The sequence below is a fragment of the Poecile atricapillus genome, chromosome Z, assembly GCF_030490865.1.
Source record: "Poecile atricapillus isolate bPoeAtr1 chromosome Z, bPoeAtr1.hap1, whole genome shotgun sequence".
Lineage (NCBI taxonomy): Eukaryota > Metazoa > Chordata > Aves > Passeriformes > Paridae > Poecile > Poecile atricapillus.
The window spans coordinates 86497982-86525856 of record NC_081289.1 but is presented as its reverse complement, the minus strand read 5'-3'; the positions used below and the strand labels follow the sequence as shown (position 1 = coordinate 86525856).

Sequence of the window (27875 nt, the reverse complement as noted above, 5' to 3'; positions counted from 1 at the left end):
GGGACTCGTCATGTCGCCCCAGGCGGCGGCGGACCCGCTGTCCACCACGGGCGCCGGCCTCTCGCCGCCGCCCCTCCGGCCGGGAGCGGCGCCCCGCCGCCGCCCGTGCCCCCCGCTGCCCTTCCACTCGCTGCTCGGGCTGGGGCTACTGCAGACCGGCCTGGGCTGCGCCCTGGTGGCGCTGAGCTTCGGGGTGCTGGCGCTGAGCAGCGCCCCGCAGGTGAAGAACGCCCTCTGGGCCGGCTCGTCGGTAAGTGGCGGGCGGGACACGCCGTGCTGGGGTCCGGCACCTGCGGGGTCGGCTGTCCCGAGGGATGCGTGATCCCGCTCCTCCGCGATCGCTTGGAAACAGCCTCCGGCTAACGGGGTAGCTAGCGGCTTTTCGCTGATAGTTTTGTAGGACCCCAGCTGGGTAACAAACGTCGAGACTAACAAATAGGGGATTTATTTCCTGGCTGTCATTTTTGAAAAAAAAAACAAAAACAAAAACAAAAAAAAAAAACAGTGGGAAAAAAAAGGTACTTGACTTTTTTTGCCCTATCAGACACGGTACTTTTCAGAAGTCATTGTGTAAGTAGATGTTGCATGTCTGTGCTTTGCGCCTTTACTTGTAGGCATAATGTAGAGATAAATCAATATTCCTGGGGAAAAAAAGTATGGACTTAGGACAGTTTTGTAAGGAGTACTGAGAGAAATTATTCCATCTCCTGTTGGTACTTGCTTTAAACCACAGCTTTATAAATGCAGAATATATACAGAAGCTTGTATTGCAGAAGCTAGGCAGTAGTAAGCAGAAGTTAGTAAGTGTAAGAGAGTCCCATTGATTGGCTCCAGTTTGTGGACCTTCCAGCACTCAGCAAGTTGTGTACTGGGATGGAACACTCAGCTTTTGCTGCCTGTGTCAGCAGTATCAGCTTATCCCTCTCTTTAAATATTTCACTTAAATTGCCAGTGTTGTTCACCACCTGTGGAAATGCTCTCAATGCAGTAGTTTGGGGATCAAGTAGTTCCTGTTTATCTATAATGCAATGTTCATCCCTGAAAGTACACAGTCCTTGGGGGTTGAGGGGAAATCCAGACCATCCAAATGTCTGTGTTTGGTATCTCTTTTGTGATGTTACTCTAGGTTAAAAGAAGTTTAAATATATGTAACCAATGGTCTTAATTTGAATTCTGTACACAGAATCATGTTTATGCTTTTAAAATGCTTTAAAGTTGCACATGTAATAGTGAAATTCAGTCTTTTTAATAATCAAGAAAGGTGTTGGGTTTTGGGGGTTTTTAAATTATATTTCTGAAGCAATAGTACACTCAGAAAAGTTACCAAAATACCATTTGGGTGTAAAAACATAAGTCAAAATCTTAGCCCAGAAGCAACCTGGAAAAGCAGATGCCATCAAAAGTTGACTGATGTGTCTGGTTGGGTGCTTTTTGGTTTGGTTTTCTCTTCATTATGGATGCAACATGCTGACTTGTGAGGGGCATGTCAGGAAAATTTTGAGAACACCTTCCTTTTCTTATACTTAGCAGATGCAATGAAATAAATTTGTTGTCCTTAAGGGAAAAAAAATACATCAGTATTGATGTGCTTTGTTATAAAATCATGTGCCCATTTTGCAGTCAGAGAATTCAAAAAATACTTTGTTATGAAACTGCAGAGTTATGTATGTGGTTTTGCAACACCAGTGATGATACCAGTAGGTGTTTGGCCAAGTCATATATGCATGTTACGCTAGATTAGATTGATCATGTCAAGTGAAAGAAGTTACAGAAGGGATTTATTAAAAATACTAGTGGATGACTTCCTGCTTGTTCCAGTCCTGGTTTTTTTTCGGGTAGGAGCTTGATGTCCACTGACTTAGTCACAAAGTTCAATGGTTAAAAGTATATCTGCTGATTTATGGGACATGCTGAGAAATTTATTTACCTTTCTTTATAGAGTTCCTATTCTTCTGTGAGAGAATATTCAGGTATGCTGTTTGTTTCAGTTCTACAGCAATTATTTATAATTTTTTAATTGTTTTGCCCTGTAAGGTAAAGAAAGAATCATAGAGTTCAGTTCTGTGATTCAGCAAGTTTGGTCTAACAACTGCTGTTGCAGAAGGATGTGCTTTTATTTTAACTTCTTTTCTCGCACTGATACTGGCATTCATCTGATTAAATAGCAAAATGTTTCAGGAAGGTAGTGCTGGTGCTCTTTATTGATTTCAGTAGGTTTCATTCTTTGGGTTTTAGCTCACTGAAATGGTCAGAAATCAGCAAAAGGGAAGAAAGAAATAGGCAATTAATGAAGTGCTGAGACAGTGATCGAGAGAGGGGATAAAAAGGACAGTTTTTAGACTTGCCTAGCCACGTTTCAGAGAACAAGTACTCCCTTGGTTGAAAGCAATTATTTAAGGCAAATGTGGAGGTTGGAATTGCTGACATACTACTTGTCCCCATACGTGTTTTCTGGGAGGAAAAAATAAGAAAAGAGCAGATTTAATTTGGTTATTTTTTCACAGGGTGCTCTTAGGAGCAAAGAACCTCATCAGCACAAGTATTCTCTGCTTTAAGTGCATCTTTGTATCTTGCAAAGATACAGCATTGCTGTAGTGTTCCGAAGTACAGTAATAAAAACAGTGTAAATGGCATTTTGTGGACAGTTCTTTGCTTCTTGGTGACACTGTGTTTTTTCATGTTGTAGACAATCTTATGTGGAATCTTAGGGTTAACAACATGGAAGAGACCGATGATGCTTTTGGTAAGTATGGATTAAAGTCTGTAAGGAAATAATTAAAAAAATATCCTAATTTAATAGTCACTGGTAAAAAAAAATAATCACCTCTTTCTCCTTTTTTTAAAAGAAATGTTGAGTCTTTCTTTTCAAATTGTAGAATCATACTTATTTAAAGAGAAGTCAAAGACCATGAAAGGCCATATTCTTTCCTGCATGGATGAAATCCTCAGTAAGAGCAAGAATGGACCATGTCTGGATGAATTGTTAATATTATTTAAAGCACACATTTTATAATTTTGTATGTATAAGAAAGTGCTGGCTTAGGATAAGTAATACAGCTCCCCGAGACAGTGCAGCTTAAACTGAAATAAAGGAGATGGTTTTAAATCTTAGCTTAGTTGTAGTGTTTTAGTTTTTGACAATGGGTTTGAGGGCTAACTGAACACCTTACAGCAGGATCCAGTGCTAATTTCATATACAGTTGACATTGCATTACTGTGAGAGAAGAAGATTGATGTGCAGGGTGTGTAAGCTGTTTCCACTTGTAAGTGAAATCTGAAGCTGTGTGTCTCTTAATGTCTCAGAGTTGGGATTTGAAAAAGAGTTTTAGAGTTGCTTTTGTTTTGTGTGTGGGTTTAGGGAGTTTTTTTTGGTTGGTGGGTTGATTTGGGGTTTTTTTTGTTTATTTGTTTGTAATTTTTTGCCTTACTGTCACTTCTGAAGACTTTTTTGAGCCAAGGTAGTTGTTTCATTTATCTGCAGCACTCCTTTGGGATCCACATGGGTATCAGTGAGGAGTACCAAGGATTAGATGTGTGAGCTGTGGATAGAATCATAGAAATGTAGATTCACCAAGGCTGGAAGAGAGATTTGAGATCATCAAGTCCCATCTGTCTACAGCACTGCCCCAAACCCCTAAAACACATCACCCAATGTCAGATCCAAACGCCTCTTGAACACCTCCAGGGATGGCGACTCCACCACCTCCCTGGCACATCCCATTCCAATGCATGACTACCCTAACAGCAAATAAACTTTCTGGTAACTAATCTGAATCTCCCTTTTCTCAGCTTCAGGCCATTTCCTCTTGTCCTCTCACTGCAGGCACCACAGCAGCCATGGGCCCCCACCTCACCACAACCTCCTTTGAGGGAGTTGTAAAAAGCAATGAGATATCCCCAGAGCCTCCTTTTTTTTGAGACTAAACAGCCCCAGCTCCCTCAGTTGTCCCTCATGAGAGATGTTCTTTAGTCCTTTCGGGAGCCTTGTTGCCCTTCTCTGGACAGGCTGCAGCCCCTCAATGTCCCTTTTAAAGTGAGGGGCCAGAATGGAGTGCAGAGTTGTGGTGAGGCCTCCCCAGTGCCCAGCACAGGGGCACGATCACTGCCCTCATCCTGCTGGCCGCGCTGCGGTTGACACAGGCCAGGATGCCACTGGCCTTCTTGGCCACCTGGGCACACTGCTGGCTCATGTTCAGCCAGCTGTCAACCACCCAACATCCATTGTTACTTCTAAGTGTGCATTGGTTAACACAGGCAAATTTTTCAGGAGTTTTGTGGATATGGAGAGAAGTCTGGTGTTAGAGACTCCCAACCTGGAAGAGTCATATTTTCATCAAGATAAATGTATATGCTATCAGTCTCAAACTGCCTAAGACTTGCACAGCACTCCTGTGTCAGTATTCTTTGTCTGTGTTCTGTGCTGTTTCTATAGAATGTTGTTGCTCTTTCACTCTTTAATGTTCTCCTTTGTATAAAACTGATCTTACTTTCCTGATTTTACTTAAATTGAAAGCACAAACTCTTCTTGATCCCTTCTTTTATTTCAAATGATCTTTAGGATGGTCACATGCTGAAGGAGATTGCCCTGGGATATTGCGCAGCAGATGGGAAAGTTTCTGACATGAAATTGATAAAAGCTCTGAGCAGCCTGCCATGATTTCATAGCTGACCCTGCTTGTGAGCAGGAGATTACAGAGGAATCTTCCTCAGCTCTCTAATAGCCACAATTACTCTATTCTGTGATTATGTGAATCTATAAAACCATTTGGGTTTTTTTCTTATTTATATGTGTGTTCTATAGAGGTCTGATTTTTGATAGCCAGATTAGATCAGCCTTGACATTGGGAAGCATTTCTACTAAAAGAGCAGTGAAAACCTGCAACAGGCTCCTAGAGATGTGGTTGATGCCTTAAGCTCTCAGTGTTTAAGAGGCATTTGGACAATGCACTTGATACTGGGCTTTGATTTTTGGTGAGCCCTGAAGTGGTCAGGCAGTTGAACTAAATAATTGTTGTAGGTCCCTTCCAACTGAAATTGTCTATTCTACATGGAAAAATAAAAACACAAATAAACATTATACTCTTCTTGAGGGTAAGGAAATAATACCTTAAACTATCTACATTCTTTCAAGGGCGGATTGTTGGTTTCTGTGAGCATATTTGGGCTAAATGTCTATTATGTCTACCCCCTAGTAACTTGAACCTTTTTGTCTAGGGAGTTATGAAGAGTGCACAATTACATGAATTATAAAAGCAAGCTTCCTAAAAGTCTCATCAATGAGAATCATTACACAGTAGTGACTTGAAATTATGGCATTCATAAGCAAAACTAAAAAACTTATTCAGAACTAAAATTCATATCCTTTTGTCAGTTGTGACTGTCCTCTCCTTTTAATTCCTCATGTATGGCCTTAGCACTCCCCATGATGGTTTCTCACTATCTGTGTTTGGGTTTTTGTGAAGAGTCAGACTGTTATGACTGCCACTTCTGTCCAAGGCCTTGGTCATGGAGGAAAACACCCAGACTCAGGTTTTTTTCTGTGACAGCAAGATTCTGATGCTGCTGATGCTTGCAGTAAGCACAAGGCTGCAATGCTCTGAGAAAGGAGCTGGGTGTTTCAGCCGCTCATGTTTTTCCTTGGAGGGGAGAAAGGAATGGAAACACATTGGTTACAGATACAGTGGACCTTTAGTAACACCATCTGTGAAAAAACAGCCATGAAGAGGGATGGCTGTGATAAGACCTTTTAGTAAATAAAATGGATAGTCGTTATTTGGATTTTGCCACCTGCACTGTTTTACAGCTGTATAAACAGTGTGGGATGATGCCAGATAAGTAATATATCTGAGAGACAGGGTACTGAAAGGCAAAATCAAGCTACAGTCATATCTTTTGAAGGACATTTTTGCAAGGGAGGCATAGTCTTGAGCAGTAATGCTGCTGAGAAAGTCTAGGTTCTGAAATCCTTCCTTGGTTTTACATGTTTGAGAAATTTCTGTCCTGGATATCTTGTCAATCAGTTTTGGAAGTCAGCTTGTAATGCTTGTGCTCTGAAGCTGATTTTTCTTTGAGGAAATGCTGAGTTAACACTGGACTCAGTGATCTTGGAGATATTAATGATACTATGTTTCTTCTTTAGGACTGTCCAAATGTATTAATGGGGAAAGGGAAACTCACCACTGCCACCACCTACCCTTCGAAGTTACTTAGATATTGGCTCTGAACCATTCTGGGCTCAATGTTACCTTTCATGCATAGAAGAATCTGGTTCCTTCCTTCCTGCTCCTAAGCTTCTTCTTTTCACACGGCTTTAAATCTTAGTTTTACCAGAAGGAACCTAAATTATTTCAGAAAGTACATCATTGTTAGTTTGTGTATGTTTTAAGGGGAGCTCATGTCTTTGACAGGTGATGCTTGCTGTTATAGCCTCTGTCCTTACTTGTATGCCTGACTGGACTGATTTAAGTTTATGTTGCATTCCCAGGAGTTGCCAGGAGCTGTACATGCTTTGCTAGAGGCAGAAGCCCTTAGCTAGTGAGGTATCCTTTCCTTTCAGTCGCACATAAATTAGTTGCAATCCTATAGAGTGCTTTTTAGGTGATCCCCTGATTATGTTTGTTTCTGGTTTGGGGTTTTTTTTCACCAACTGAGTCTAAGACTTCAAGTTTAGCATGTCTTTCATGTCTGCTTGGTGCTTGTGTTCTGCTGCTAAAGAGGAGACTTAGCTGTGATCAGATGAAAGGGAAAGAAGCGCTAGCATCCAACAAGACATCAGCCTGTTGTTCTGTGCAGAGTTGAACTGCTGCAGCTGCAAGTACTGGGGAGCAGTTTGGTACCTGCAAAATGCACGGGATCAAGAAGTCAACAGAACACATGCAGGCTGACTCTGTCTTGAATGTGACTCCAGCTTTTGGCTACATCAAGTACTGCATGCTTCTGTTATTTGCTTGTGTGGCAGCTTTTGTGTTCATACATGTCATTGTTTTCATGTAAAGCTCTGAGGGGCTTGACAAAAAAAGCAGAGTTGCATGTGCAGCATGTGTCATTCAGTCTGGATTCTTCTCATGTTTTACAGTGTGGTCACAAAATGATTTGAAATTTTTACTTGAAACACTTTTAATTTAAACATGTTAATATTTTTGGTTTATGACAAATATTTACAGGTCTTACTTTGAAAACAGAAAAGTTTGTAGAAGTCGGCCTTTATTTATGTAATTTTTGAAGAATATATTCGTGGTAAACCACGTATTTAATTGAAAATTTTTATCCAAAGAAAAATATGTCCGAGAAAACGTAAAGATTTCTTAGGGCTGACTTCTGCTATGATATCTGCACCTTGACAGATTTTCCTGAATTTAACTAAAATTTAATGTATAGATCAAGATAATTCATTCCAGTAACGTTCTTAAACTTTAGCCCTGCTAGTAGCAGTGAACTGTGAACAGAAGCTCTGTATCCTGTCCCTAGCCCTGAAAAACACTCTCCCTAGGCATGTGCTTTATGACAAGCAGTCATTTTACTCATGAGAATTACTGTAGCAGTATCTTTTTTCCCTTGATTTTAGAAGTAAAATAGCTCAGTGTTAACCTCTTTGCTTACACTCCAGACTGCAGCATTAAGCCAATAAACAGTAATTATGCAAAGGTTTTAAAGTCAGTATAAGCAAATAGAAATAGGCTTTTAAAAGTGAGAGTATGAAAAGCCATTAGAAGCTTATAGCTGTTTTTATGCTGGAAAAGCTTTTCTCTCATACATGGGGTGTTTTAGTGCTGCATTTGAAATATGTGACTTTTTTAATTAAATGAATTCATTTGTCTCTTCTTGCAGGGCTTTCCTTTGTTGGCAGTTACATTGTGGGTCTTCATATGGTAGAATAAGTAGCTCTCACAACTGACAGAAGTCTTGTAAGGTCCTGTGAGTTTTAATTATAGCTATTGCTGCTGTGCCTATGGACAACTAATAAATGGACATACTCTTTTCTACAGGATGTTTATAAAGAATATATGTAGGTTGTAAATGGATATAAGAGTTGCTGATTGTGAAACAACTGTTTTTTCTTTCATTTAAGTGTCTGCTTGAGCATCAGTCCTGCATGTGCCTATTTAAGTGAAAGCAATTCCTCTCTTGAATTAGATACTTGCTTCAATGGCAGCAGCAGCAGGACAACAAGGAGCTTTCCCGTGCAGAATGAAAGATAGTGTCAGAGCTTTACTATGCATATTTATTCTTCTTTCCTTGAAAGGCATAATGATACTTTTTTACTTGAAAGAGTTCATACATTCAGGACAGTAGCAAATATGAGTAGAATATGCTTCACTTTTGTATAGTCTAATTCATATGAAGGTTCCTCATGGCTTTCTGCAGCTGTTCACAGTCCATGTGTATCTAATGCTCTGAAGATGAAGCTCTGACCCAAACTAAGGCCATAATTTGAGTTGTTTCCATTTTTATAACTGCAGCCAAAACCGGTTACTCTGTTTCATTTTTGAAATACCATGTTTGCCTTTCTCTGTTTTTATCTAAAATGAGAAGTACTTCTCTCCTCTGGGTGGGATCTTCTGTCACTGGGATTAAGTATAACCCCTCTTTTTACTTGTAGGAGAGATGGAGAAGATGTTTAAATTTGCATCTGCAGGAGAATATAAGTAACAAAATAAGCTGACAGAATACATGTTAGATTGGACAGTGAGTGACTGAATAACTGGACACAGAGGGTTGGGATCAGTGGTGAAAGCCAAGCTTGCCAAGTGCCAGAGGTGAGCCTGAGGGGTGGAAACTGAGGGGCCAGTGCTACTGAAGCAAGTGCTCTGCGCAGTGGATCTGAGTGCACTCTCAGCACAGGCGATGCCAAACTGAAAGGAATGGCTGATATGCTAAATATTGCCATTCAGAAGGACCTGGACAGGCTGAAGATTACACTGAGAGGAATCTCTTGAAGTCCAACAGTGGGGAATGCAAAGTCCTGCTTGCACAGGGAAATTATCCTATTACACAGAAGGGAGCAACCTGGTGGAAAGCAGCTCCGCAGAGAAAAACCTGTGGATCCTGGTGGACAGCAGGCTGCCCATGAGACAGCAAAGTGCTCTTGTGGCAAAGAGGACTAGTGGTGTCGTGGGCTGGGTTAGGCAGACTTGCCAATAGGTCAAGAGATGTGATCCTTCCCACACCTGGAGAGGTGTGAAAGCTGTGGCAGTTCAGCCTGGAGAGGAGGACCCTCAGTGGGAATATCCTGCATCTCTAAATAGCTGATGGGAGGGAACGAAGATTACGGAGCTGGACCTTTCTCAGTAGTGCTCACTGCCAGGACAAGAGGGTGTGAGCAGAACTGAGAAAATAGGAAATTCCATCTGAACATAGAAGACAACTTTTTAATGTTATGATGATCAAAAACTGATGTAGGTTACCTGTAGAAATAGTCAAAACTAACTGGACATTATATTCAACAGCTTGCTGTAGGTCATAAAATCATAGAATGGTCTGGGTTGGAAGGCATTTTATGGTTCCAGATCCCTTGTTGTGACACCTGCTTGAGCAGGGGATGATATTTAGATGGTCTCAAGAGGTCCCTTCCGATCTCAGTGATTGTGTAAAAATTCTCACCAGTGATGGAGTAGAAAGAAAAAAGATTTTTTTCTCTTGACAGTCAAGTGCAACATCTTGTCCACTGTCAGATGTGTGGCAGAGAATTTGTGGTTATGGTTCAGATCATGGTAGTGTTTTAGATTGTATGTAGAGGAATAATTTTTGTCTTCTGATCATTTGGCAGGATTTTACTCAGTCAAAAATACACTGTACATATAAAAAACAGATCAAGATCATACTTGCTTCTCATAGAATTTATTAGAAAATAAATGCAGAAATTATCATCCTTTCACATATTTATGATAATATTCCTTCTCTTCCTCTTTGCTCTTTGATTTCTGACACTTCTTTAGAAAAATACTAATGATTTTTTTGTTTTTCAAAATTCTGGATTGGAAGTCTGGATTTTAACTGTAACTTTTTAGTATAGCTGTAGATGGAATTGTTTCTATTGTATTCTATTCTTCTTAATCTGTGGTTTTGTGATTAGTACAAAGCTAGGACAAATTACTCTTTCTCTTAATAATTTATAAATTATTTTGTTCTTAGTATATCTAACACAGAGTGGTCCCAGTCCTCTTCAGAGATTTATTAATAACTACTAATAAACAAGTTATTGGGGTTTTGGGGTTAAAATCTACCTTATGGGATGTTATGGTCAAATGAGTAATGACTACTAATGTTGTAATTGAAGAATTTAGCTTGCACAGTAATGCTCTTTGGCTCTTGTCCATTCATGGGGGATTATTTCCCTGAACCTCAGAAAATGGGAACATAATTTGTGCAACAGCTGTTACCTTTTTATGCTTCAGATTCCAGGTAGCTAACCATGGTACTTCAGTTAAATTTATTGGGAAGACCATGGTGCTCTTTGCATGTTTAGGAAGTCCATGTTGCTGGATCTCCTGTCAAACTGTCTGGAGCAGAGCTGAACTCGCATCCCTCATAATGTCCTTCTCTTCCTCTGCTTCTTTTCATGTCCTGCTTTTTTAATTTGGACCATTTTGATATAAAGAGACCTGAATGAGTAGATTGTTATTAAAAAGGATGCTTTAGAACATTAAGAATTTGATACTTGTTTTGTAGGATTGAATGCTTAAAGGAGGCATCTTATTTTTATTTGTCTCTAAAGTAGTAGTCTTATCCATACTACTTTCTCTTGAAGTACAGAATATTTTTGCCTGTATGAATAGGGACAAGGATGGTTCTTTCATATATTCTAAATCCATATCCAAAGTCATGTAAACACAGATTGTAAGGGCATATGTGTAAGCAAGACATCGTTTTGTCCACTGCTTCTGCTTGTCCTTTTTTAATGTATTTATTACTCTTGCCATTGCTCAATTTCAGGTGGTTTATAAATCTGAAAGTATTGTCTGATTTATGAATATTCTGGTTTTGGTAGCCAGGAGGAAATAAAATCATGTGACTGAAGTCTCTTAAGTGTTTCAATCCTCACTGTACTGGGACAAATATTTTTCATTTATTTGTGCTGCAAAATAATTCTGGAAATGTTCAGAGTGAATATTGGCCTAAGATGTTTCTCCCTCTTCAGGTTTCTGTACTGTTCTGAATTTATTGAGAGCTAAACTTGGTGGAAGAGTATGACATACAGCAGAAGTTGGGCGACTTGCAGATCATAGTTTGCACTCCAGCAAAACTTTTAATTGCTTGTGCTATTACTACTGATATTTTCAATAGTTGCATATATGTTATTTCTGCATAACTAGTGCAGAATAAGGAGAGGGAAGAGAAAGAATTTTGGGAATAGGTTAAGACACCTTGGGGCACTGAAATCATGGTCAGTTTTATAAAAACAGAGTCATTCCCAGCTTCAGTTTGTGCGTGGGATTTGCTCTGTGATAGGTTCCTTGAGTTGGGTTCCTGTGCACTTAATTTTGTTTTGATGTTCCAGGTTAACCTGTTTGTTCTGCTGTCTATGATCAGTGTCATGCTGAACGTGATTGGATTCATACTAGGATGTGAAGGCATTCAGTTTGTGTCTGGAGTACCCAGATGTGATTTGGTGAGCACACATACTGATTTACACTGATTTCTTCTCATTATGGCATATTAGCTTGCTGTGCTGAGATCACAAAACGTCCTGATGTAGAGTTGCAAGTAATTTAAGAACTAGCATAAAGAACTTCTGTAGTAATGTAAAAAAAATTAACTGTTGAAAAAAGTCTGAATGTGCGTAATGGTGAGCTACCCACAAAATGTTCAGTCTGTTGTAATCTGTTGGTGGGATTGTTCTTGCTCTTTTGCCTCACCTGGTGGGGACCATTGTGTGATACCTTACAGCAGAAGCTGTGAGGAAAAAACCAAGGTAGATCAAATCATACTAGCTTTTCAGAAGACTTCCACTTGAGGAAGATGCAATCTGTACAAGGCAGGGCAGAATGCAAAAGATTTTTCTCAAGTGGTTGTCATGAGAAATAGAAGAATCACTGTTTATGAACTGGAAACTGTGGAGTAATTAAAATATAAGGATACAATACAGGGTCACTTGGTGATGAAGATGATTGTGTGTAAAAGCTTGAAGGACTTTGTGGTTTAATGGAAAGATCTTTGAATATCTATTTTCATTCATTTACTCTTTCAAGAAAGCTATTGTTGGTTCCTTGACATGCCAGTAGGTGTATTGTAGTGACAGTCCAAGATTATAAACACTTGGCAATCTATAGTCACCCAGTATCACTGTACCAAAGCCACAATGAGAATTAATGATACTCCAGATGAGGTGGTCAAATGTTGCAGGAGTTTCTGAGCTGTCTATAGTTGGAAGTATGGGTATAGCAAAAACACATTTCTGAAGTCATTAATTATTTTGTAGGGTGGCTTCTGTAGGTGGAAGAATGTCAACATTGTGACTTTAGAATTTGAAAGCTAAATACACAATTATTTCTAAATATGGAAACTTTGAATTTCTACTTTGAAAAGTAAGATGATAAGATGAATTTGAACGTGAACGTTACTAACAGTGAGCTACAGATATGGCTACTAATGATTTGACTGGGTTGAAATGATAGTTGTGGGCTTCATTCCACCCATAGAAATGCAAGATGTATTCCTGAACCATAGAAAATGTGGACAGTTCATATAGAGTGGTTTCCACAACAATCAGAGAAATAATTTCTAGGCTATTAGGCATTGGAAAGAGCATAGCTAATAAAATTGCTTAGTAATCAGTGCAGCTTGGCTTACAACTAAGTTGTATTTAAATGTGTTAATGCATTACCCATGCTTTCTCTCAAATAAGAAATACATAGCACAGCTTTATAATGCAGGAATTATTGAGATACCAAACTGTTCAATTATATGACCCTGTATTTCCAGTCTGCTTTGTAGCCATGGGTTTAGTTTAAGACATAGGTTCTATATTATGCAGGTAAAAATATTGCATAAAACAATTTAAAAAGTAGAGTTTTGTTTCTTCAAGATGGATGAAAACAAGACTTGTTTGTGCTGTGAAGAACCTCATCCCACTGAATGCACAGAAGTAGAGGCTGTACTGAAGCTATACCATGTGAAGTCATGCGGTGCTGCTCACCTTCTTCTCAAGGTACCCTGCACACACAGCAGCAGCAGCACTGCTTTTATAATGCCCATGCTTGTGCAGCAGTTCAGTGCTGAAGTGATTGCTGTGTTTACTGGGAAAAACTGTTTTATTTTTCTGGTCTTCCACACTGGTCAAAAGCTCTTCATAGTTCTGTAACGTGGGGGGATTTTTTAATGTCTGGGTTTTGACCAGTGCATTGCTGAGCCAATAAGCATTTCTTGCTTGTTTTTTTTGTGTTTAGTGCAACCAAAACTGCAGTTGAATCCTGACAAGATTACAAGGGTGAATAAGATCAAAGTTTTAGCTAATTATTTGATGCCTTTGTTAGTCTTTTGCACTTCTCAGCCTTTCGTGTCTTACAAGCTGTTCAAATCAAACTCACGACCAGCACCATCTTCAAATATCAAAAAGCTTTGATGTTTCTTTAATGGGAATCATCTTGAATCTGGAGTTCCCACCGCAAAGTTATGAGTAAGGTTATAGTTCTTGGATGAATAGATGGATAAATCACATCTGAGCTGTATTAAACCCTTCTGGATCTCTCTGTCAGCACAATAAATAGTGTAAAACAAGTTTTTGCAAATTACTCTAGTCTTGGAAATTGTGCTGAAGACTTCATCCCATACATTTCTTAGAAGTGAGTGCCATGGTAATCTCCTCTGTATTTGCTTTTATTTTGTAGCACTATTATTATTATTGTTGTTGTTGTTGTTGTTGTTGTTATTATTATTATTATTATTATTATTATTTTGACATTTACAAATACCATGATTTAATAGTTTCATTTCAATGATCTTCATGTTCTTCAGAAAGTTCTCTTAGCTCTTAGCACCCTGAATGCTCTCGCCGCTACAGTTTGCTTCACAGCGTCTGCCCTGCATTACTTGCAGATACTTGCATCAAGAAGATTCTGCACAGTAAGTGAGCACAAGGCATTGGCTGCCACAAAGAGTGATACAAGCAGTTTTAATAGTTTATACTGTTCAGCAATATTTATAGCTCAGAAGGCTTTTAACAGAAGTTTGTTTGATCAGGGTGAATCTGAGACTGAAGACGAAGATTACGATTTGGATCCTGATGATTTTGTCCCACCTGTCCCGCCTCCCTCCTATTTTGCAACTTTTAATTCTTGTACCCCACAAACAAGTCACAGGTAAAACTGTACACTCTCTTCCTTTCTTTTACTGTACTTCAAGACATGGCCAAATCTTTTTTTTTTAAGACTGATTTCTCTGGTGAAAAGGTTTGTGATTTTAGGTGGGTTAAAAAAAAAAAAAAGAACTTATTAGTTTGGAGACAGCATAAATACAATGTGGGCAAGGGAGTAAAATTTTGTGAGTTTGAGTTTAGATTCTCTAGGAACTATTTCTGGGTGAGAGAAATATTAGTGCTCAAAACAGCTGAAAACTTACACGATGCTGTCAAGAGCAGGTGAGGGCGGCAGTGGGAAGCCAGACACAACCACTTGGTAAGCCAGAGACCCTGAGTGGTGTTCCCCCATGGATCTTCCTCCCAGAGTCATTCTTATTCTCCTTCTTGGGCTGTTAGAGATGACTGAAGGGTGTGTTTTGACTGCACTGCCTGGAAAAGTAATGCCTTACCCTGCAGGTAGTTGCTCTTAAAAGTAACTTGCAGGTTGGCTTTACTAGTTTATGACTCAGGTGGGGCTGCATTATTCTGTTCTGAATATACGATATTTATACATAAAGTATTGTGATGCTCAAGCAGACTGTATGACTCTTGTTTAAAATTCCTCCTTTTTGCAGTGTGCAGGAATGTTTAGTTTATTTCACTGTTTCATCAGGAATAGCATGCATGACTTTCAAGACTATGTTCCTGGCAGAGGTAATTACAGATTGTGGGATTGCCTAGAAAATGGTAAAATGGCACAACAATAGGATTTAGAATGAACAGGTCCTCTGAAAGACCAGAGACTGGAGTTGAATTAAAAATATTACTTAAAACCTCTATGTAAGTCTTGGTTCAAGGTGCTTATGGGAACAGAATGAAACATGTAATGATCTCTTTGGAAGAATATTTATCTAAACATGCTTTCAGAGTTCCCTTGCTTTAAAATGGGCCAGTTGTTCTTTGTCTAGCATGTCATTCTAGATGGTTATCTCTTTCCCAGCAGCAGGATTTCCTTTTTTTACTTTTTTTTTCTTTGCACAGGGGTGCTGCTGAACAGTATTTAAGGCTTCTGTGGTCTAAAATTGAGTTGCCACCTTACCTGTGACTATGTTAAAACTTGTTGTTGATAGTATCATTTCAGTGATGATGGCATCTTTCTGAAGTAAGGCCACTTGTTTTAGGATGTTCTGGGTAAGTTATGCAGCAGGGCAGAAGTTAAAGTAACACTGTTTCTGTTTTTGGAAGATGAGTAATTATCTCCATCCAGCCCGGGCTGGATCCTGCAGGAGTGGCTGAGATGGGATGTGGCCATTTCTCAGTCAGCCTCCTCACACTTCTTCCTCTCAATCTGTACCCTGAACTTCGTGTAGCACCTGTGCCCTGGCTTTCTGTGCTGAGCTCCCTGGTCCCTGCATCCCAAACCTTTGTGTGCAAGGAGGGTGTCACAGGAGCCACATCCAGGGAGGTGAGCCCCATCTGCAAGCTCCAAGACAGATACATCCCCTGAAAAGGGAAACAGCAGTCATCAAAGTTTATGCCAAAGACATGTTTGGAATGTGTAGGCCTTCTTCTGCCACCCTTTAAATTAAAAAGTCAGAGGCCCAGCTATCAAAGCAAATTGTTTTTCTCATTTGTTCATGGGAAGCTTTTATATTTGTCTTATTTAATGGCAAAAACCAAACTAGCTCTACAAGTGTCTGGTCAATTTCTATCTCTACTCTTATTATTTCATACCTTAAAAAATAGATACAAAATAAAAATATATTAAAAAATAGCAATTACATTATTCTTCAGGGTTGGCACAACATAAGCAGTGAGAACTCAGTTTCCAGGTGGAAAACAAAATGTGGAGTTTGCCAGGAGTTGGACTTTGATCCTTGTAGGTCCCTTCCAACTCAGGATATTCTGTGATTCTATGTAAGTGTCACAAGACATGTAAACTTTAGGGAAGAGGTGATGCCTGTTGGGCAGCAAGGCCTAAAACTCTACCTCAGTTCAGTTTGAAGTATTGTTTGGGTACATCTTGGAAATTACTTTCATAACTAAGGGACTGAAGGCAGTGCTTTTCTAGTTGCCTGTTCTATAATAAGTTTTAATATAGTTGTTGGACATAGCATTAATTTTCAAGGTGTGAATGAGCTGGACGGGCCAGATCAGGCATGTTTAAAAGGAAAACTTAAGGTTCAAAATGCATAACTTTATGGCTTATATTGAATGTAAATTCAGCATGAACATCTAGGAAAATGTGAAGAAGTAATGTTGATGGAGGATTTCTCTCCATTGTACTCCGAAATTGTTCTGAAGCCTTTTGGAACATTTGAAGTAGATTGTAATTAAAAACTATTTTAACATATTTTATTTTCCCCATTTTTAAGACTAAAAGAGATAATAGCCAGATGTCAAAATATCTGCTTTCCTTTCCTCAGATTTCTCCATGCATTACCTCCACTGCCTTCACAGAAGTCACTCACAAGAGGGCTTCCAGGTTCTTGTTTTGAAACTTTTCCTCTCTGCGCAAGCAATTTTCCATAGGCATTTCTGTCATTCTGCCCTTTCCTCTGAGCTTGAAAGAAAAAAATGTCAGTCATCTTTGTTCCCTCCTGACAGTGTCCAAAGAAACGCTAAATTATGGGAGGAAGGACTTGCTTTATAGAGAGTAGCATCCACTAATGATAGTGGATGAAACCTGACCAAAGGCCAGAGAGCAAAATATGTGTTTCTGTTGTGCTTGAGGCTCATGCTCCATGCCAAAACAGCAACTAAAATGTTAAAAAAACACCCCAAGAACAAAAACAGAGAAGAACTGAGATGGTATAAGTCACAGACTTGTCTGAGGATTATGTGGGGAAGGTCTTCTTGCCAGCTCTGCTGTTGACCACCACAATTTGTTACAGTGTTCCTGAGGCAATGGAAATGTATATTTATGAAAAGGAATGTTTCTCCGGGCACTGTTCTGTTTTCTTCCTTCTCAGAGCTACCTCCTAAGAGAAAGATGTTGCAGCAAAAGGTCATTGGGATTTCTGCTGTGTTAAAGGTTTCAGAGAGCTCTTTGGAAACTGAGGAGTAAGGTTAGCCATGAGGTGCATTTGCCCTGTACAAGCCTTTGTGCATTAATCAACCATAATATTCTTGCATTATCACAAAAACAGCTTTTTGTTTTAATTTGGCTTTTTCTGTGCAGCTGTATCTGAGCACAAAGCTCCAGGTCACAAGTATATTGAATTTAGGTTATAATTAAGAACCCAGTGGTTCACAAAACTCAAAGCTAGGCTGTCACATTTTGAGTGACAGCCTGTACTTTTCATTTTTTGTAACAAAACTAAATCTCTAAAGTAAAACCGTAATGGGTTCCTAGGCCCAGTACTGCCCAAAGATGTTTAAACTCTGGGGAGCACACTGGAGAGGCACATCCTAAAGAGCTAAACTGTGAATTACTCCTGCTGTCTTCTGAGACAATGTCTTGCAGATCTTGGCGAGTCCAGTACCTGTGACTTAGATTCCAAAATCTGAGCTGGCACAGGAAAACCAGTGGAGTTTGGTAGCAGATGATATTTTTCTGCAGCTGGAAAGCCACACTGACAGGTTTGCTCTGTGTTATTTATTGCAGCACAGCTGTCTCTCATGTGATTTCTATGCCCCATATTTATGGAATGCGAATCAAAGGTGTTGAAGTGTTCTGCCGTCTGGACCGACCTCCACCTTATGAAGCTGCGTGCAGCTTAAAAAGCTCTGAGCAGGTACCAGCCACAAGGGTTTAATGTCTGATTTGTTTTTTCCCCTCTAAGGGAGAGGTTGCACTCAGGCATGGTAAATGTAAGTCAGGAGGATACATTTGATTACAAATGTAAATTTCACCAAAGCTTTTTAATTAATTACTTATCTCTAGAACTGAAAAGTTTTCTCCAGTTGGAAAACTGCCCAGGCATGGGAGAAGGAACAAAAAGCAATGTGGAGCACACCTGTTACTGCTTATTCTAAAAGACCTCCTTGCTTTACTTCACTTAGGTACTTGCACTCCTCCTTGTGAGGGACTAGGTCAAAATTTTGTCATCATTGGTCATCCCTTTTCACTGGTGTTTTCAAAAGACAGGTGCTTTTTCCCAGGAAATGACTGACCTGGGTGATGAACATGAACGCTAGACATTCACTGGCCTTGATTTTGCCATAGAATTAAACTCATATGATACAGTCTCTGTGCAAACTTGTTCTTACAAGTGTTCCATTTCTAAGGTGGATGTTGCAGTTCTTAGGAAATGCCAGAGAAAGATGGTGACTTGTGATTTTTCAACTTCTGCATTTTATTCCAGGGAGGTGCACCTCAACTAAATGGCATGAAAGATGTTGATTCAGGGGAAGTAAGTGACAGGCAGACCTCTCAAGGTAACAAGTAATTTTAAAGTTTGTTCTAGAATGTTCTTTGCAACACATACAACTTCATGCAGCAGCATTATTATATTTGAAAGACAGCCACCACACTGCAAACCAGAGATACAGAATCATGATTGTTTTGGCCAGTGGGAACTAGGATTAATATTAAAAATATTTAAAAGCATAACAACATGTTTTCATGCAAGATACAAAAAGAAGGATATGGTTGCTTTTTAGCAACCTATAGTTAGGTTTTGACACTATATCCATATGTTACAAGAAATGATGTCCAGCTCCAGGGCTTCCATTTGCTTAGTGTATGTGATGGTGCCTGTTAACATTTTGTTGCTTGTAAAAATAGGAAAAGGGTAGAATAACGCTGTACTGTGTGGAGCTAAACTGGGAATTACTCCATTTTCCAGCCTGAACTGGAAGACTTACTAAATAGTTTCTGCATCCTGGTACGGGAGACAGCTAAACCACTCTTAGAGACCACATCAAGCTTTGCTCTGCACTGTTTTAGAAAACCATGCCTTATGGCTCCAAGTTGTTTTTAGCCTAATTTTTGTTGCAATGTATGCTCGTGTCTAAACATTATTGACTTCCAGCTTTTCCAGTACAGCCCGTGAAAATGTGTTCCAATTTTCATTTGAACTTGGCCATTATGGCAAGATTGTCTTGTCTGCAATATTCATACAAGAGAGTAAAAACTGGGGCAGGGGGGAAGCCCCAAATATTTTATTTGATTGTATCCTTTCTTCTGCCAATGTACTTATCAAACTATAAAAAAAACCCTTGGGTTTGAACTTCATCAGTTGAAATTGCTCCTATTATGTGGAGTCAGGGGGGAAAAAAGATTTTGTATAAAATCATACTTTAGCCAAATGTCAACTCTGTCGAAGTCCCCTTAAATTCTCACAGCCTTCCTGAAACTGCTGAAAATAAGCACTTGGATGCTTCTGGTGTCTTGCCAGCCGTGATAAATTAAAACCTTTTGCTATAGCTTCTCTAGATTTCTTCCTCAAAGCTTTCTTACTGGTAAAACTCCTGTTTTGCTTTCTGAGCTTCCTGAGCTCAAACAAAAAGAGGTTATCAAATACAAGGAGTCATGGTGACTTGCTTAAAGTTATGAGGACTGGAAACAGGAAAAAACAGCATAGAAAACGCACCTGCAGTGAAGGATAGTCAGGAAAGCCTTTGCTTTGTTTTGTTTTGTTGTTTTTAAAAAAGGCTCTGATAAGACACTGTTTGAGGCATTTGTATTTAAAAATTTCCTTTGCAAGAATCAGACCTACCTGAGCACATATGGGAAAGTGGACCCTCTTTTCCATCATCTTAACTGGTTTGTCCAGTATTTTTTTTAAATAAAGAGGTCTGTAAAGAGGTGTGAAATTTCCTTCATAGCAGCCTATGGTGCTGGTTTGGATTTGTGATTTGGGGGGAGTGTTCCAGTATTGTCATTGTTCATCAGTCAGCCAGTAGTGAGTGACTGCTTTTGTATCACTTGTTTTCCTTTGAGTTTCTTGGCTTTTTTTCTCCCACCTCACTCCTTATCTCAACCCATGAGTTCTGCCACTTTTGTCTTTCAATTCTTCCCTTATCACTGGGGAAGAGTGAGAGTGACTATGAGGGACTGAGCTGCCTGCTGGGGTTAAACCACTGCAGGAGGGAAATATAAAATAGGGGCTTATGTTGGAATTGTGGCAGAGGAAGTCTGTGGGCTGTCTCAGCTGGTGCAGTGTAGCAGTCTATAAATAAAACTTGAACTTTCAGTTTATGCTGGCAGGCTGTCATGCCAGGGCATTTGTGTATGATGCTGTGATTCCCTTGGCACCATCAGGGCTGATCAACTGAGTATAGCTCCTGATGGAAGTTAAAGCTGTGCACTGCTCTGCCAGCAGAGTAAGGGGAATCCTGACTGCCAGCTGCAGGAGGAGCTCTAAGCATCTCTATGCCAGCTAAAATTGTTTTACTGACTTCATAATTACTCCTGTCACACAGAATGGGACTACAGTCTGCTGACTCTAGTAGGCAGACATGCAACCTTTTGCTGGTGGCAGGAAGTGCTTGGTAGCTTCTCTATATCATCACAAACCAGGTGTATGAATTTCCAGTACACTCCACTGTAAGACAATTATCTCTTGGAAACATTATTAAGGATCAAGATCACAAAATCCGCTCATTAATCTGTTCAGAATGAAAAAAAAAATACCAAACAACTTCTCCAAAGTAACAGCACCACTGTACCTCCAGGACTTACTGCTAAAACAGCTCCACTGGTGTTGAAAAGTTTATATTGGTGATGGATTCTTTAATCCTGCATGATTCTTGGTCTGCCATATTTTGTTGCTGGGCATTACCTTCTGATTTGCTAGGCTGGCGCCTGTTTTATATAGGTTGTGTCACTCTTTCTTCTTTAGAGATTCTAAGTTGCATTTGTGTAGGTGATAAAGTGCTGTGCTCAACAAGTACATGCCATCCAAGCCTAAATTTTCTTGAATGCTTCTGCCCGTGGCACATACCTGTTAGATTTTTGCCATATTCTGAATAAAAGACTGTTTACATTAATTTGGTTTTGTATTGGGTTTGCCTGGACAAGTTTTGGTAGTGGTGGGGAAGCTGCTGGAAGGTTTGAGGCTCTGTGCCTGGCAGAGTCCCAAAGATGGACCTGCTGCTGGAGAAGGCTGCACCAGTTAGAAATCATGGTAACACCTCTGTGACAACATATTTAAGAAGGGAAAAAAAGTTACTTTGCAGATGTATTGGTGTCCAGAGAAGAGTGAAGTGAGAATATGTGAGAGGAACAGCCCTGCCAACACCAGGGTCACTGGAGAAAAAGGGGGAGGAGGTGCTCCAAGTGCTGGAGCCAAGTCCCCTGCAGCCCATGGTGCAGCCCATGGAGAGGCAGCTGTGCCCCTGCAGCCATGGAGGTAACAGGGATGCAGAGATCCACCCACAGCCTATGGAAAGCCCCTCCTGGAGCAGGTGGGTGTGTGCAAAAAGGCTGTGACCCCATGGGAAGCCTGTTCTGGAACAGGCTGCTGTCAGAAGCCCATGCTGGAGCAGGTTTTCTGGTAGGACTTGTGACCCTTTGGGGGACCCATGCTGGAACAGGACTGACCCTATGGAAGAGTGACCCACACTGCAGCATTTTATGTAGAATTGTTCCCTGTGGAATGGACTCAAGCTGGAGAAATTCCTGGAGAACGGTCTCCTGTGGAAGGGACCCCACATTGCAGCAGAGGAAGGATTCCTCTCCCTGCACAGCAGCAGAAACGTGTCATGAACTGACCACAACCCATGTTCCCTGAGCCGCTGCAGGGCAGAAGATAAAGTCTGGGGGAGGGTTGGGGGAAGGTGTTTTTAAGATCTGTTTTACTCCTCATTATCCTGCTCATTTTTTGATAAAGTCAGCCAATATTCCCAAGCTGAATCTGTTTTACCTGTGATAGCAATTGATGAGTGATGTCCCCCTGTCCTTATTTCAAATCATGAGCCTTTCATTATATTTTTTCTCACCAGTTGCGGAGGGGAGTGGCTGTGGTTGGGTACCTGGTATCCCACTACAAGTTTTTTTACTCCTGAATGATCAAGAAAATTGTTTTCTGTGACATACCAGGTGCCACTAGATGGAGGCACAGAACCAAGCTTAGTGAGAAACATACACAGCTTCATCCTATCCTGTTCATTACATTGCAGCATATAGTTTCACTCTTGGGAAAAGGAGTGAAGGGGAAGGATATAGCATATCACAAGAATCCAGGAAAATATTTAAGGAAATATTTTAATTCCTTTTTAGGGAGTAGTGACTGATTACAAGATACCTAATTGCAAAAGTTGACCAACTTCTCGGACCATATGCTGTCATACTCGGTACAACTGATTATAAGCATGAGGATTTGGAGCTCTGTGAGATTTAATTTTTCACCAATAAAGCTGTAGCTTCCTTCTCTCTGATCAGGTAGTTTAAGGTGATTTTTGTACTGGGGTGTACCAGACTGTAGTCTTCTGCTACTCCAATTGCGTAAGGCGGAACAGGCTTTTGCAAACATTTAAATAGGGTTTAGACCAATGTTACTGTTCAGTAAGTGTGGGTCTGTGTACACATACATGCACCTCTAGACCTTTGTGTCCCGTTATTACAGATTTGCAGGTGGGATGGGGGGAAAAATCAGTCTCTAACAATGGCTTCTACAGATTAGCTTTATTTTGACTACTTCTACTTTTCTGTTTCTAATAATTCAGCTGAAGAAATTCAGGAGCCTTCCAGCAGAGTGAGCCTTTCCCCTTCAAATGCAAGCTGTGTGTCTGCAGGAGTGAACAGGAGAGCCTTCAATTCCTTGCGGAAATACTCTAAAAGTGACCCTGTGCTCCACTGCCAGCTGCCTCAAGGTGACTTGGGTTTCTCTGTCAGTGATTGTGTAATGGTTCTTTAAAAGAAAACTTTTCAAAAGTTTTGTACATTGAACTTAGTACCTGCAGAAATCAGCTACTGTTTCCCAGCAGAGCACCTACATAACAGTGGTTTGCCAAACCTCCACCTAACTCCCTAGTTTTGCTGCTCTTTAGGTTTTCATATCCAGGAACAGGGTCTGTAGCAAGGTCTGGGTATGAGGGAGGGGTCATGGAAAATGAGGAGGGAGAGCACACAGGATTCCTTAGTGCACTGACACCTAAAATCTTACAAGTGCAGTTGTTGATGTGAGCAATTTAAAGCAAAATTGGCTTGGGGATTTGGTGTTAGCCTGTAAGTTGGCTCCCCTTTTCTCAATCCTCACGTCATAAAAACACAAAAACAAAACAGAACCCCAAAAAAACCTCAACACAACTCATGGTGGAGAGTTGATGAAACTGCTTTGGTGTCAGTGATAAAATTCTGTTGCTGTGGGAAAACTGCTAATGTGACTAAACAGTCCATCATACTGCTGCCAGTCTTGAAAAATGCACCAGTCAGGGGTCTTGCAGTTTTTACTAGAGGATATTGGAATCACCACAGTAGCTGCTGACACATACCAGCACTCAAAATATAAGTGCCAATGGGCATGTTAGTAACAGCCATTTATTTTGGATATTGGGAGCATGCCTATCTGGATTACACTTGCTGTTTTTGTGGAATGTTTTCACAGCCCTGCTGTAGCATGTGCTTTGTCTTGTCCTACTGAGTTCCACCAGAGCAGCCCAGAGAATCTGCTGCTGAAGCAATAGTTACATGACACACAGCCTATTCATAGCTGTGAAAGCAGAGTGTTTCTGATGTACTGAGACCCCATGTCAGAAGCATTTGGAAGCTTTAGGCTCAGTTACTGAGGTCAGGTCAGTTCAGCAGTTAGGTCTGAGTTAATCATCAGCACTATAGAAAAGGAACTCACTGCAGCAATGGAATTTACTTCAAGTTAGTGCTCTTCTTTCTGGGAAGTTTTGGATCTCTTCCTGACATTTTTTGGTCTGAAGCCAACATTAAAGTACTTCTTGAACAAACTGTAGGTGTGGTTTGGGATTTTTTTGTTTTTTCCTTCCTTTTAATGGGGTCAAAATTTGATAATTTGTGTACACCAAAGGCAGTGTATTTTTATTTTGGCAAAAGGCAGTGAAATTGATTTTATATTGCCCTTTGTTTAGTCCTTGAAAGGTAATTTTGAACGTTTTGGTGTGGGTTTGGTTTGTTTCTGGGGTTTTTTTCCATTGAATTTCTACTTTGTAGTATTACTAGATTACAGCTTGACAGTTATTTTCAGTCCTCTTGACTCTTGTCCTCTTGACTGCTAGTAACTAAAAGTTATCAAGAGTTTAGAAGAGGTCATAAAAGCCTTCTACCTTTTTGTTTACACTGACATTCAACATGCATTTCAGATCTCTTCAGATCAGAAACAAGAAAAAGGAACCAATGTACAGAAAATTACAGAGCTTTCTGAAGGGGAAGAGTCCCTCCAGAGCCTTTGACATGTAATGTGCACTGAATCATAGTTATGTATGCCTATTTTACAGGCATTTTGTGTAAATCCAATAGAGTGAGTCTTCCATACCACCCTGACCATGCCAGACTGTTAGGTTTTACGAGGTCAAACGATGCACTGCATCCTCTTTGAATCAGGAGGGGCATCTCTGGGAATGCCATGAACTATGTGGATTGTTTGCTTTGTTTCATCTCTGTCTTCAGGGACAGTTCTCAACTGTGAAACTGCAGCACTCAGTGATGTAAATCCACTTAACGCGGTCACCTTGCAGAAGAGTTCAAGAGCAAGAGCTTTGAGGGGAAGACCCCGATCTCTGATAGACTATAAATCTTTCATGGAGACTAAACAGCGTGTGGCAAGGATCCTTGAGCAGTCCTCCAGCAGCATGAGCCCAGACATACATGACGCGGTGGAAAATATCAAATGTGTTTTAAAATCAGATGAGAAACATATGGCAGAAGCTGTCACCAGTGCCACTTTCCTTGAGCAGGTAGTTTTATTACTTGTATTTATCACGTGATGTGGAAAACCACTGGCCCTGGTTTGGAAATATAGGTTTACATCTGCCAGTCTGTGTCAGTTTTTGGACCAAATTGGCTTCCTTCAGGACTTTACTTTCATGTAGGGAGTGTGTGAGAGGCTGTGACATTTATTGCTCTGTCAGCCACAAGCCAGAGTATGTGTGTATTTAAAAACTGAGTCAGTCTTCTGCTGAGAGTCATGAAATGTAAATAACATGACAGCATTTTATATTGAGTATGGCAGGGGAGAGGGAGAAGATGTTATAAATAACCATTTGCCATTGCAAACCAGAAGGAATGGAGGCTGACAAGGAAATTATTATGTAAACCTATTAGAAGCAACTTTTTCGTGATTGGCTCCCAGGATAAAAGTAAGACCTAGTACTAAGGAAATTAAAAGCAGAAAATAGAAAATACATGTTTACATTAATGGAATGACTAGCCAGAAGTTTCAGACATTGTAGGCTTCATCAAACAAATGTTTTGGTAACTTACCGACCTTTTGGGTAGATTAATTGATTCATGCACGGCACAAGTGATTTGCTATGACAACTGGTTTTGGTTTGGGTTCTCATGCAAAATCCATCAGTGTCATTTAGGTTCTGCAAATAAAGTGGGATTTCCCACTGCAGCCTTCAGGCAACAAAAGCCTTGACAATTTTGACAGAAACAGGAAGGAAAAAGGCTCCTTATAATAATTTAATTTATCACATAAGCTTGAAGGTTAGTACAGTTCAGTGGCCTCTGCAAGGAAGCAACATTTAGGTTCTTTGTAAATAATAACAGACATGCCATAGGTTGGAGTGAAAAATTTCCTGTGCACCTTTGAGGGGGAAACCAAACCAACCTAACAAAAACTCAACAAACAATAAAATAAAAAATTACCCACTCCTTTCCCAACTAGGACTGCTTTTCCCATGCCTCCTTGGCAAAGGCTAGGGGTTTTAGAGCTTTTTAAATTATTCTTTAAATATAACAAACAACACTACAACTAGCTTCTTCCTAGCTGGGTAAAAAACTATTTTAATGGGACAAGAGCCTGAAAACAAAACTGATTTAAACTTCTCTTTTCTTTATAAAGGTGATGACACATGCTCAGCAAGCCACACCTTTGCGAGTCAGTGTGTTACCTCTCAGATTACATCCTCGATTGCTGTACCTGGAGAGCTGTGGTGACCTGAGTACTTTCACCACAGAGGGAGAAGACCCAGCAGAGAGGAGAATCCAAAGAGCAGAACGTGAACGGACTTCTAGTCTTACTGGTGTTGTCAGGGAAACTTCACTTTGAGCTGGGTTTTTGGTTATTCCTCAGCAGAAGTACTTCTGTCAGACATATACATACTGCAGAGGAAAATATCTCTGGCAAGTGGGTGGATGGGTTTCTCAATAATTGCCTTCTTTTTTAATATTCTTATGCTCAGACTACAAAGGGGAAGATCATTCCACAAAGAGCATTAAGCAGATTGAAAACTGACCTTTACTGGGCTCTCAGCTGCAGCTCATCTGTTTGTGATACATTAGTGCTGTGCATTTCTGTGAAGTTTGGTAACATGTAGTTGTGGGGTATGATGATACATCATCCTTGTGGAAGGAGCTGTCAAAAGCAGTATTGAAGGAATTGGCAACTTTTTGGTACTTTGGTTTAAATTAAAATCTCCTGTCATCAAATGGAGCCCTTCAGATACAAACTACATTAGTAAAAAAATGGTGTACAGAATTCTGAAGTTATTCTTTACAAAAGAAAGTTGTTGAAGTGCAAACTTTACTAAGAATAAAAAATGTCCTGAAGAAGATTTTTGGCTCAGTGAACTTCTCAGTTAATGATGGAACAACACCCAAAAGCACAGCTGTTTTGCAGTAAGTGGTACTGGCTTGTTACTGTCCCGGGAAGAAAGGCACTCTCTGTATAGTCTCATTTGAAATGCTGTTTATTGCAGCAGGTGCTACGAATGAAGACTCTACTATAGCTAATTTTATATTCTTCCAGGTGCTGGGAAGCCCAGACTGTGCAGCATCAAGCAGGGCACAAGTTATGCAGATCCCATCCATTTTACCCCATTTAGGTCATTTGAAGTAATTAAAATTTTTCTTAGAGAACAACTCTATTCATCACTCCTACTGTCAAACAAAAGGGCTGTTCACATGGGACCTTACTGCTGCACTTCTAGACAAAGGCAGGGACACACATGTACTGCAGGGGCTTTTGAGTACCACTGGTACTGCCTGCAGACTCCCTTCTTATAATCAACCATCTAAATTTATTCTGTGGCCAAGGGACATCCCTGGAGGTCCATCTGTAGGAGCAGCACAGAGCACAGCACAGGCCTGGCCCTACTTGGGTAAGAAGCACATGGATCACAAACTCTTCATGTACCATGATTTTAGGTCAGGATTGCTCCATATGCTTCAGCACAGAACGTTTATTTAAATTACAGTCCCAGCCCTGACACTGACAGTTCACACAGATCACCAGCATCACCTCTTCAGCCTGCAAGGCACTACAGGGTACTGGAACTGGGGTGGGGTCTGCTTGTCCTCTGTGTGGATCCAAACCATTAAAACACTGAAGGAGAGGGCAAGAAACATGTCTCCTGTCAATATAGCAAATCTGCAAAATTTTTGTCTGTACTGCTAAAGTAAGAGCTTATGTTTATCCAGCGAAATGCAGAAAAGTTTGTAAAACAGAAATTAGTATACACAGCTAATGATAAGAATAAATAGAAGGATGGAGGGTGGTACACAGGGAAATGCAGAAAG

At 40.2% G+C, this 27875-nt stretch overlaps 1 protein-coding gene across 1 annotated transcript; it reads left to right on the top strand.

Moving 5' to 3' along the window:
- Positions 1 to 265: 265 nt before the first annotated feature.
- On the top strand, positions 266 to 26911 carry ENTREP1 (endosomal transmembrane epsin interactor 1). The gene is made up of 11 exons (XM_058827642.1): positions 266 to 1970; positions 2687 to 2743; positions 11498 to 11608; positions 13025 to 13147; positions 13954 to 14061; positions 14179 to 14297; positions 17883 to 18012; positions 18583 to 18655; positions 22889 to 23035; positions 24801 to 25087; positions 26200 to 26911. Exons 2-11 carry the CDS (start codon positions 2732 to 2734, stop codon positions 26404 to 26406), a joined length of 1317 nt encoding a protein of 438 aa, XP_058683625.1. The 5' UTR covers positions 266 to 1970; positions 2687 to 2731; the 3' UTR covers positions 26407 to 26911.
- The last annotated feature ends 964 nt before the right edge of the window (positions 26912 to 27875 follow it).